This window comes from Mytilus californianus, unplaced genomic scaffold (genome assembly GCF_021869535.1).
Source record: "Mytilus californianus isolate M0D057914Y unplaced genomic scaffold, xbMytCali1.0.p SCAF_6, whole genome shotgun sequence".
Taxonomy (NCBI): Eukaryota; Metazoa; Mollusca; class Bivalvia; order Mytilida; family Mytilidae; genus Mytilus; species Mytilus californianus.
In genome coordinates this window covers 98,916,670-98,929,504 of record NW_026262712.1, presented here as the reverse complement: position 1 = coordinate 98,929,504, position 12,835 = coordinate 98,916,670, and the positions used below count along the sequence as shown (strand labels likewise).

The 12,835-nt window shown below is 31.3% G+C and overlaps 1 protein-coding gene across 3 annotated transcripts in view; it reads left to right on the top strand.

The window, feature by feature from the left end:
- LOC127704944 (uncharacterized) overlaps nucleotides 1-12,835 on the top strand; it is a 33,011-nt gene that overhangs the window by 5,664 nt on the left and 14,512 nt on the right. For all 3 annotated transcript variants that reach the window (XM_052209183.1, XM_052209181.1, XM_052209182.1), the window contains exons 3-9: nucleotides 937-1,254; nucleotides 2,275-2,625; nucleotides 3,568-3,657; nucleotides 5,410-5,487; nucleotides 6,167-6,271; nucleotides 7,134-7,193; nucleotides 11,224-11,280. In XM_052209183.1, coding sequence (XP_052065143.1) covers nucleotides 937-1,254; nucleotides 2,275-2,625; nucleotides 3,568-3,657; nucleotides 5,410-5,487; nucleotides 6,167-6,271; nucleotides 7,134-7,193; nucleotides 11,224-11,280 — 1,059 coding nt within the window. The remainder of the gene's footprint in view (nucleotides 1-936; nucleotides 1,255-2,274; nucleotides 2,626-3,567; nucleotides 3,658-5,409; nucleotides 5,488-6,166; nucleotides 6,272-7,133; nucleotides 7,194-11,223; nucleotides 11,281-12,835) is intronic.

The window sequence follows — 12,835 nt, the reverse complement described above, 5'->3', positions numbered from 1 at the left end:
GGAACAGGATATCTTAAGAAGACATGGTGGGTTGAACCTGGTTTTATGGCTAGCCAAACCTCCCGATTAGAATTGTGTACATCTTGTCTACAAACGACTGATCAGTGACAATGTAAACATAACCCATCATACTATTAACGTTTATCATGAGAGTCTTGAATTGTATTGCTGACAAACTATTGCGTCAGGGAGTTCGTTACCACAAATTACCTGAAAACTAATTTTTCCATAAATACCAAGATTTGGTTTGCATGTTTGGCTGTACCTGTAGAAAACATATTTAAAACGGAATAGCACATTCTTAATATTACGGGAATATATACACATTCATTGTATACCTATATTTTGTCCTGTTTGACTCTGACGTTTAATGACGTCTTTACACTTAATTCTTTGAATGATGAATGTGTACCGATTTGTATTTTAGTCTTAGATATCTGATTGTTTTTTGTTGTTATTGGCTTTGAACACGCTGTCATTAACTGCGAGTACTCAAGTCTTTACTTGACGTCCTTTGTTATGGGTTGTATAGATACGCTGTCACGTCCGATCCTTGTTTCCGTTAGATGTTTTCTGCTTTGATCCAATCTGGTGAATTCAGCTGTTTTTTATAGTTTTTTCATCTGTTGTACTGTTACACCACTGTCCCAGATTAGGGGCGGGTTTGGTGCGAATTAACTAGTTTAACCCCGCCACATTATCAATGAGCCAGTTAAATCAGGAGTCTTTAGTTCAGTAGTTGTTGTTGGTTTATGTCTAATATATATATATATATATATCTGTTTTTGATAGCAGATTACATGATATTGATTATTTTCACTTCATTGTAACTTTGAGGATAGTTGTCATCGCTTTATTTTTATTTCGGATAGGATATCATAACAAACCACCAAGAAATTGTCTTGTGTTTTATTTAAATGTATGTTTTTATTTTAGTAATAACGCCTTCAGTTGTTCCTGGTTGTTTGACATGGGTAATCGACAACAATCATCTAAAACTTATTTGTCGAATTCAAAATTCTGAATCTGCGGTATCCTTTAAAGATGGATTAGGTCAGGAACAAGCAAAATGCGTTTTCAAAGACGATGCCTTACGCTGTGTTCCTGTTAACAAAATTGGAAATATAATGTTTCATTCAAGAACAAAGGAAATCAGTTTAACGCTACCGGCAATACACAAAGATTTAATAGACGGACAATGGACATGTTCTCAAGGGGAACATGAATTCAAGACTAACGTTACACTAGAAAAAGGTATGTTTATATTAATCTTAAGCTTAAGTCTTGTATTGTAGTGTTATCAACTGGGTGTTATATATTTGCCCTGCTATAGATTCGAGGTAAGCTGTATTGAACCCGAGACTCAAAGACTCGAGAGACAATACAGCTGATAGAGAATCCATAACAGGTCCAGTACAGAAACAGCCAGATCATAACATTTTTATTAAATTTCTATGATTGAAATAAAAAACTTACCGCGAAGAAGATACAGAGATTCATATATGAAATTGTCTTTTCGCAGTAACGATGGATGTTTTGTCAACATTGATGTAATTCATGATTTCTCGTCCAATCACTTAATCTTTTGCTATTACAATTCCTTTTATGTAGCAAATATAAAGTAGCTGGAAGAATAGATTAGACAGTTTAACCATTGAGTCGTCTTCGTTCTGATGATGATTGATCAACGGAAATGAAACAATGATGATAATCGAAAGTTTTACTCGAAAATTCTGTGAAAAATTTCCGTTTCAAGACGTTACAAAACACAAAACATCATTTAAAGATATTTTATGTTATTCTAAATTAAAAACAAATATAATGCAAATGTAAGTTATGCAGAACGATACGTTCAAAGTTGAAAAAGCTTAAGCGTAAGACAATTGAAACTGGGAGTGAACGTCCCGAATTAGACCATAGGCCAATACGGCTTTGTTTAGTATTTGACAAGTCCGAAAAGCAATATTTACACTTGATTTATATCGACAGTGCAACGTCATCAGTTTTATCTGTTTTAGGTTACCGATAAAAATTTTCAGGTTAATAACATAGATTAGATTAACAGAAAAACTGATGACCAATTGTAGTGTGAAACAAAATTTCCCACAGCTTGTATTTATTAGGTTTAACACAATATTAACTGCTTTGAGTTATATTGAAATCAAACATTCTGTGATTGTTTTAAAAAAGTCATACATTAAATTAGTATTTTTCAGCATCTTTATTGGTTAAATACTGCACACATAACAAGAACAAATTATTATATATTTTCAGGTATAATTTCTGCTACAGATATCATTTTATCTGCAAATGTAGATAAGTCGGATATAAAGCTTACATGTTTTTCTTGCCGCGAACCGCTTGAAAACCACGTAGAATTTATGGCTGATTTCCGAACTATAGATGAAGTTTTCTACAGTCAAGCACATAATCAGTGCATGCATAGTGGTGTCTTGTGTCAACCAGGCCTGTGTAGTTGCTCTGCATCCGGGAACGAATTTAGTATGATTTGGCATAATATAAACAATAGGAGCGGAATACATTTTTCTTGTGAAATGAACTATTCTGATCGCAAACTATCATCAAAATTTTCAAAAATGGCAACAATCTTTTTCAATGGAAAAGGTATGCTATCTGCTTTCAATTTTTCCTTAATACATCGAAACATTTTCAAAATTTAAGACATACTGCACCTTAGTATCTATTTATTTTGTATTCTGTAAACTTTCTTTACTTACTTCTAACGAACAAGAAAACCAGTCCGAAAAACATTAAAAGTCATTATATGTTCTAATTTGTAGAATTAAAATAAACACGAAAGAACACTATTTGCATTTCAAAATCAGGTTTGTTCGTAGACGTAAACGTATTTTTTTATTTTACATTTTGATGTCGCACAGAATACTTTATTTTTTTCTAGCTTTCTGTGTCATATTTATTTTAGTGATTTTACTCCATGGCTTTGTTCTTCAATTCACAGTGTTGGCGTGATCGTCGGTTTTCAAAGAATTTCGCTTAAATTGATGCTAGAGGTCGTTTTGAACTTGCAGTGAAATGAGAGTTTTTGTTTCTCGTTGAGTCATTATTGTGACTTTAAAACGAAGAACAGCAAAAAAAAGCGCTGTTAATTTGCTTGTTTGTGCTTGTAATAATTTGTGTCATTTATGGATACACCATATCCTTTCTTTTTCATTACTTCTAGTTTTTGACGCTTTCTTTTCTATGCCAGTTCTGCTTCAAAGGTGATATGTTGTTCATGGAAGAAGAGTTTACGTTTTACGAGTAAAACGAGACTTATATATCAACCAATAAGACAGTTGAAACTTTTGTGTTTAAACACAATGATTTGTATATGGAACGATCTTTAAATTAGAACGTTTTGTGTATTGAAGAATTCTGAAATAAATGCATGTTAATCATAAAAATAGGCTTGTTTGATATTCACACTCAGAATGTAGTTTCAAAAGATCAATAACAAATGCGCTGGAATAGTTTAAATGTAATATCAGTTGTATCGTGAATAGTCAGGTTTTCTTTAAGCTGTTAAATCGTTTAGTTTGCTTTCAGATTTTTACACAAACAAAACAAAAACAACAATCAAGAAGTTGGCTAGAAATAACAGTGCCGTGGAAGAAATTCAAATAGATAACGTGACAGGTAGGAAAATAGTATTTTTAATTTTTTACTTTTTTATCGAAATTATATTGGAAACAACGTATCGTTCACCATACACAGCAGGTACCTCATATATTTATATTTACACGTTGTATGCTTTACAAATACATCCCTATTGAATATATTCTGAAAATATGTATTTTCGATCTGTTTGTCAAATGTTGTTCTATCCAACTTTTGAAATATGATAAGGATCGAAGGGGCTTTGACCTTTTTTCACCATTGTTCACAGCTTATTAGAATTTCGAATCAAATTATTTTGTCTTTTCTATATTATAACAGTAAAATAATCTTGATTTTCAGAGTTAAAAGATTACACTTTTACCTGCGCTGCCAAAAGCGTCCATCCATATATCTGTCTGTCCGTCAGTCAGCCTATTCAAAATACCGATACCTTGAGTATGAAACTTTCGTCCAAGTTCTCATGGCTTCTTTAAAAGGGAATGAATTATTATTTGGTCTTCGGCTTGATACTGTGGTGTTGAAGCGAGTAAGCAATTTTTACATGAGCCATGCAACAACTTCCTGTTTTCTGATCTTTGCAATTTTACAACACTCACTGTACAAGGAACATCTTTGTCAAAGTTTTTTTCTGGCTCCATGAAGGGGAATGGTTTAATATTTGGTTTGCAACATAATACAAAACTTTAGTTAGCCTTGTTAAGATCCACTGTGCAGCCATTTCCGGTTTGCCGATAGTTTGTAATTTTACGACACTCTTGTAGAAGAAAAGTATCGTCAAAGTTTTCTTGCTTTGAATTATAAATTATGCTTCATTACATAGGCAATCTCAATCAATTAAATGCAGAAACCCTGATCCAGACCTGGTATTGGTCTTATTTCTTGTATTGTTACTCGTTTGACGTTTGGCAAAATAACGGTTAATCGAACGCCTAGAATAGAGAAGCAGAAACAAAAACTAATATAAGTCCTTTCACACGAGCGATGGGTACTTGTGTGTAATACGAAAATATACCTATACAAATCTTCAATTTCGGAATATAAAATAAAATATGCGGAGTGCAATGTATAGCAAAGAAAACAAAATTTCCATGTGATAAGATAAAAGAAAAGACAACAAACTAAAACATCTAATTTTGTTCATCTCAAAAGTTATAATGAAAAATATAAAAGATCTTTATTTTAAAAAAAGATAATGAAGTCAAACTTTCATGTAAAATCAACAAATACAAAAAAACGAACAGAACATAAAGCTGTATATGCTCATACATAAAATAATACGGATCCGACATACCAGTAATCAATGCTATAATTGATAAGTCCAAGAGAAAAACCATTAAGTACTTGACATAAGCGTGATTTACATAATTTGATTACGTTTATGTTTGGATTTAGAATACTGTAATATTTGTACTATGACTAACTTATTTTAATTAGCAAAGAGCATTACATAAATCTGATGTATTTATTCAACACATATCCTCCAGAGATAGTTTTTTTCTTTATTTCACGACATAATCAACTTTACTTCAATGTTTACCAGATATATTGACTTCGAGCATCACTGAACGCCATTGGTATAGTAAAATTGGAACTGTTAATAAAATAACATTATAACATTGTATGATTTCGATGAATTTCACATAAACATCAACAATTGAATGGTACACGTAAAAGTATTTTGTATATTATCTACCGACGATATTTTGGAACAAAAACGTCTTGTATAACTTGCACTATTCAATTTTGATAATTTTATTTTTACTTTTCTAGGAACTCACACTAAAGAAGGGCATGATTCACATACAAACTTCAATGTGACCATACAACATGAAGAGGACCATATCTCAGGTTTATTTATAATGGCTTAATTTTATTAGTGTCATCTAGATTTTATCTCTAAAATTTTGCTTTCATGATGAAATAGCAAAATTATAAATTTTAAGCGGAGTAATGACAATAGATGGTACATGAAACTTTATTGATAACTCCATTATTGTTATTGTCAGATATGTACATATGTATTAGTCTAAATCTCAAATTCACATCTGACTTTTAGAATTATCGTTATATATATTTTTTTGTATGTTCATCTCATTTCATGTAGATTTTCACCATTTTGAATATACTTCAAGCTTTCAACATATTCTTACAAATCAATTGTGATTTTAGTATACATTCGTTTAATATCAAATGTCCATACTAGTATATATTATTAATAAAATTCCTTTCTGTTTAAGTGTGTGTGTTTATTTTTCAGGTTTAATTTTACCTGAAGATAATGACTGGCGTTTTTCTTTCCTTTGGTTTAAAAATCGTTTAATAATTTAATTTATAGTGTGGTTAAATCAAACGTTTTCACTTTTAATATAACAATAATTGTCAATTGAGAACAAATTTCTGTAGAAAACAATCGTACATGTATATAGAAAGAGTTGTTATATATATGTGTACCCCTGCATTGAGCGGGGGACTTTTTGAAAAATATTATTGATTTATTATTGAATATAAAGATTATTCTATTTTACAGATAGTATTGGTAGATGGATTGGAATTTCTATTGCGATTGGCATATCATTAGCTATTGTTGTAGCATGTCTTATTTGTTTTGGAAGATCTGAAATGTCTAAAATCAGTTAAGTATCGTGGTCACTGAGTGTAATATATGTTATTTCTTTTGAAAGGTTGTCACAGATTAGCTTTTTCCGAAATATATTTAGTATTTGCCGAAACGATCGACTTGTGTTATTTCAACGAAGTTGTTAGGCTTTCAGTTCTGTGTTAGAACTTACACAATTAAACTGTAATGCAGATAAATGAATTTTACTCAATAGAATGATAAAAAGTAACAGCGTTTCCAGTAAATATTTATACAATAAAGATTTGTATATCATAACCACGTTGAAGAATTTTTCAAAAACAATTTAGATCATCCTAGCATCTGTTTAACTGTTTAACTTTATGATATAACTAGGATGATGTGTTTTTAATATACCTACATAATTGTGCATTAATTATTAGTTTACAGGACTCATGCAACATTTGGATAATCCCAATATACAAAACATTTGAATCATATCAATAAAAAATCTTTTGTTCGGGAATGGTTGGTACCACCTTGAAACAACAGTCCACAAACTGCCGATAGTTTTCTCATTGCAATGTCATTAAACACGATTTACTGAAATCGTGATCTGGTTATTGAAGTATTGTTAATGTCGTATTATGTCCATATAAACACATGTGTTAGCCTACCATAGTACGAAGCATCATTCTTGCCGAATCTGGATACAAGTAGATAAGATAATCTGGTACTTGCGTTTAAAATCAATATTTCTTTAAAATAGAATTGATACTTCGAAGCTACCAAAAAAAGAATTTTAACGGTAAGGTCAAAGTCATCAATCTGTTTTTGATTTTGGTCGATTACAAAATGAATATATATACTGGTTTTTTTTCCAGTAACGTAACTATAAGATATGCCATTTGTTTTGTAGAGATGGCCCTGTTTAAAAAAGGTTGCGGAGAAACTTTTACACAGAGTACATCGTTAAAAGGTATTTATCTTAATATGCATAAAACGTACGATGTGACCAAAATCAATGCTATGAATTTTCAAAGGCTTTTAAGATAGATGCAAAAGCCATAATTTGTTGAGAATACGTCCACGAGAAAGCAACCGTGTCCATAGCATATACTTTTAAGTGTCCCCAGTTTATATTACAAATGAATACATTTTTGAATAACAGAAAAAATATATGTACCATTTAGAACAAGTTCTGCAAAATAATAACGATCAACATTAGGATATGATATATTGCACCTACTGAGAAGAATCTTGACTTGGGACAGTCATATGAAAATGTGGCCGGGGTTGGTTACTTCTTTGTATGACATATTTTCTTTGCAGTATTTTATTATCATTTATAATTCTACATTTAAACATTGTTGAATAAATATGAAGATTGAGGAAAAGTGTCTTCATTTAATTTCATTTTTGAACAAAAAATTGGTATATTGTATTGTGTTTTACTCTGAAATTCATTGTTCCTTCTCCACGAAACAAATGGAAACTAGTATACCATGAACAGTAACGAATATTGCGTAGCTTGAATATCTATACATATTATAAGTTGTTTACATATGTTTCAGTTTGTTTCTGGTGGATTGTTGTGATCACATTTGCAATCTTTCCATATCTTCAGTTTTCTTTAAGAACCTATTTAAGGCGTCTATGCATCTGAGTAAAACGATGTTCCCAGGCTTATGTTTACTTAAGTTATATTCTTGTGACAAACTGGTGTTGCTTATGAAACTACAGTAGACACCGATATGATGAGTTGAAACTGAATGTCGGTGTCTATGTTTTATTCCTAAATGCAGCGTTTAACGACTTTCTTTGTTTTCATCAGCATCTAGACGAATGTGCAAGGTAGAATAGGGTCGTTAACCTTTTCCGGGACACTTTGGTTTCAGGCCTGAATTTACTTGGCTGTGTGTTGCTTTGTGTTGCCAAATACTTAGCTTACTATGACAATAGATCTGATTTTGTTTTGTTTTTTTTACAAAATACGTATTCCTCTTTGACGATATAATTTTTAATGATTATCACACATTCCCAATATGTTTCTTTTTGATACACGTTTGCAGTGTCATTATACAAATAAAGAGATGTGGTATGATTAAAACTCATACGGTATGGTGGCTATAATGGAGAAAACGAATGAATTAATTTATAACAAAACAATTAGCAAATATGATAGATATGATGACCAAATAAAAACCACTGGTCTGCAGGCTCTTGACTTGCCAACTATTCCTTACACTATCATAACTGGGTTTAAAATTTAATATATACAACGTTCTTTATCTGTTTATTATTCCTTGTGTGTAACTGTTCATTGGGTTTTTGTGAAGTAATTACTTTCGAAATCATCAATTATTTTTTAAGCCTTACTATAGATTATTCAAATAGCAACTTAAAATGAGTATTAACAAAAACGAATTAATAAAAAAAAAACAACTATCTATATCATTCAAAAAATTGAAAATAACACGTTTAATAATTTCATGCGTCCGAAGCGCTTTTCTGGATTTACCTTCATCAGGAACGCTCAAAGCCAAACATTTGAAATCCGAGGGATGTATAAGTACCGAAACAGTTAAAGAGCTATATGACAAAAATACATAAAACAAATAGCCAAATTTATCTAAGGTCAACTTTGCCTGAGGGAGTTGAAACCTTAGTTTCTAAATAATTTCAAAATTTATAAACGGACAATTTTAGAAAGGTTTGTTATAAATCAAGTCAGTAACGTACGCCTTGCCTGGTTTTAGAAGAGAAACAAATCATACTTTGGAAACATCCTCTCTGAATCGAACTAACACATCACTTAATCTGATTTTATCAAAATGCTGCATTGTTTTATTAAAAACGTTTTTTGCTACTTATAGAGGACGTGTTTTTTAAAACATAATCGGCATTCCTATGAGAGTCAAATATGTTCCTCTGGTGTTGACTTCTTTTATACCTTGAGGACAATTTTATGCTGGCACTGTTTAAGAGGATGATCTTGCAATAAATAATCCAAATTTGTTTTTTCTAATACTTTTACAGATTCTGAAATTTGTATCGTGATATTCATCCTTACTTCTTCTTAGTTTTTTCAGAGATATCATTTCGTCGGTCTTGTGTTGTTGTTTTTTCTATTGCGTTGTTAGTTTTTCCTCGATTTATGAACTTTGAGTATCCCATTTCTATATTCTGCCTTTGTTGAGGTGACTTTAGTGACTGCTCCGATGCCAGTGAACCCGAAATCAAGGATACAACATATATAGTTGCTTCTGCGTCATGTCTATACTTACATCTAGAAATCGACAATGATGATCAGAATTGAACTTGACGACAAAACATATGGTTTAAATTTTCTCACTCTCAAGAACTTACGTTTCCTATCATGAATCAATTGATAGATGGTTGGTGTTTACAAGGAAGATATTGCATGTACGGTTCTAAGAAATTATGAGTTAAGTATTCCTATCGAAAGTTTTAGGTACGTCAGCAGAATTTGGTTATCAGTCATTGGCCACGAATATGTTTGATTGCCATAACTTCAATCATGTTCTCTTCTTTCTCAATTACAACTTGTCATTGGATTTTATTTACATATGCATTACGATAACTGTTTACACTTCAAGTACGCATGTTTCATCCCCGATTGTTGCTGGTTTCGGGTTGCACAATCTTTGGTTTTGAGTTATGTTCTATTTCTGTTATGGAAAACTTGTATGTGCCTGTCCCAAGTCAGGAGCCTGTAGTTCAATGGTTGGCATTTACGTCTGTTATATTAGTTTCGTTTGTTTATAAATTAGGCCGTTAGTTTTCGCAATAGAAATGTTTCATATTTTTCATGTCGGGGCCTTTTACAACTGACTATACGGTATGTGTTTTTCTCGTCGTTGAAGGTTGTATGATTGTCTATAATGCTCACATCCACTTCATTTGGTCCTTGGTAGATATTTGTCTCATTTTTAATCATACCACATCTCATTATTTGGATACAGAAAAAGAATACACAAAACATCAGATGAAGCTACAAATAAGCCCCAAATCAACGAAATCAATGATGACTTTCACAACGTATAACATTTATATTAACATATCTCACGATTTGAATAGATTGACACTATACATGTTTTTCAGTTAAAACTGTTAAAAGTAATCAATCAACGAAGTATCATATACAGAGTTTGTGGCAACTTGCTCACATGATGTAGTTGTGTATCTACAAGTTTATTTCTTCCTCCTGAATTTTTGTGTCAAATAAAGGCAACAGTAGTATACCGCTGTTCGAAATTCATAAATCGATTGAGAAAAAACAAATCCGGGTTACAAACTAAAACTGAGGGAAACACATCAAATATAAGAGAAGAACTACGACACAACAGAAACACAACATTAAAATGTAACACACACAGAAACGAACTATAATATAACAATGGCCATTTTCCTGACTTGGTACGGGACATTTTAAGAAAAAAAATGGTGGGTTGAACCTGGTTTTGTTGCTAGCCAAACCTCCAGCTTTTACGGCAATGTTAAATATAACATTAAAATGACAATATTACATGACAGGACTACAATACAAATAAATTGGAGAACATATAGGACAGAGAAACATACGAATAATAGCTAACAAAAGGTACCAGGTTTAAAATTTAATACGCAAGACGCGCGTTTCGTCCACACAAGACTAACAAGTAACGCTCAAATAAAAAAAGTTCGAAAGCCAAAACAAGTACAAACTATGTGAAGTTAACTTTGGAATGACATGAATTTTGTCATATATGGACACTATTTGTCATATTGTTTTCCGTTTTGCCTCTTAATCCCTTGAACGGGAATTTTCACAGAATAAAGCCATTGTGTACCTCTGTTTTGTTTATTTTCTATGTGACTTTTTGTTTTATAAATTATATAGGTTTCCATAGCTTTACTAGATGGCAATGGAATCACTTATTTCTAGCTTTGTTTTTATTACTTTTAATATTTGCAATGTCAATGATGTACTAATTTGTCTTTTACAGAAACGACACCGTATAAAGAAAGTTGTAGAACTGAACTTAGCAAAAACATCCCGAAAGGTAGGAGTTCGAAAATGTAATGTTATCCTTTTCAAAAAAGTGGCAACTAGATTCTGATAAGCAATTTCTTTATCATTACTGCATTTCATTCTGCGATACCATATGTATTTTACTATTTCCTAGCTTCGATTTCTTCTGAAATTGATAAAGATATTACAAGTAACTGAGTGTATATAGTTGTGTCAAATTCACAAATATCTCTCTTCCGTTCATTCACTTTTAGAAAAACGTTTTTATCAAATATGTAACAAACACTCTGGCTTCAGCTGGCAATGAGATCATCGGAACTTTTTTATTGTAAGGTATTTGTATATATATGCTGATCGGGAACAATTTAGGGCTATATTGGTCCCAATGCATGTTCAAACATAGAAACACTATCTGCAGCTGATGTCGAAATTGAGTAGCATTTTATGTTCCCAAATTTTATGTTGATATTGTTGTCACAAAGTTGGAAGATCAGAATGTCCCTTGTAAAAGAAGCATAAGATATACACTAAGGTGATATAACGTGAACCAGGCTATACTCCATATTCTTATTTTCCTCATTGCATATACATCTAAGATACGTAGCGTCCATGATACTAGTACCACTTATATATGATTGGATGAGGTTTATAGAAAACAGACAAAATGCCCTCTTACTAATTTGAACTTAAAAGAATAAAGATTTAAAATGGTTTTTGAATATAAATATAAGGAAAATCAAATTATGGCCGAAAAGAATTAAAATATAAATTTGTAAGCCACATTCAAACCCGCATTTATAACCGTAACATCTAAATTTTTTTTTTCAGGTTCAAATATTTTATTGATAAAATGAAAAGAAAAAGTCACAATAATGTTTATTTATATAAATATTATATGATTTCATATTGATAAATACAATGATCCTAAAAATATTGAAACTGACTGGATTAAAAAATTATGCATCCGTGTATTAATAGAAGAAAAGTCTACAAAAACGAAGACGAAAAAATGAAATAATCATCACTCAGACTCAGTAACAAATTTAAGAACCATCGAACAGTTCGAATACACCGACCCGGTGACACGTTGTGTAAGGAAGTATTGCAGGCGAATGCAAATTACCTGTCACCAATTCGTAATGTACAAAAATATGCAACGGAAACAAATAAATTAAAGGTCTTTTTTTAAAATGTTGACATTTTATATATATATCCCAATTTAAACATGTGGATGGCTGTGATTAATACGCATTAGCGAGTAAACAAAACTGTGTATTGACCTTTTATTTTAGAATAATAGAGTTCAAATATATCAATATTCATGTTTCAACTTATTGTCATATTGACGTAAATGGTTTTAAACCAATTTAAAGTTGAAACATCGTTGTGTGTTGAAATTTTCCCCTAAGTGTAGAACTTCAAATACACAGAGAGTTTATGACTTTAATACAAATCAAAAAAATATATACATCAATCAACATGCACAAAAAAATAATTTATATGTTACGATTCTCAATGTTTTTTTCTCGCTATTTGAAATGTATAGTTTTCACTAGCAGAAAATATTTAAAGGAGACACTAATCCC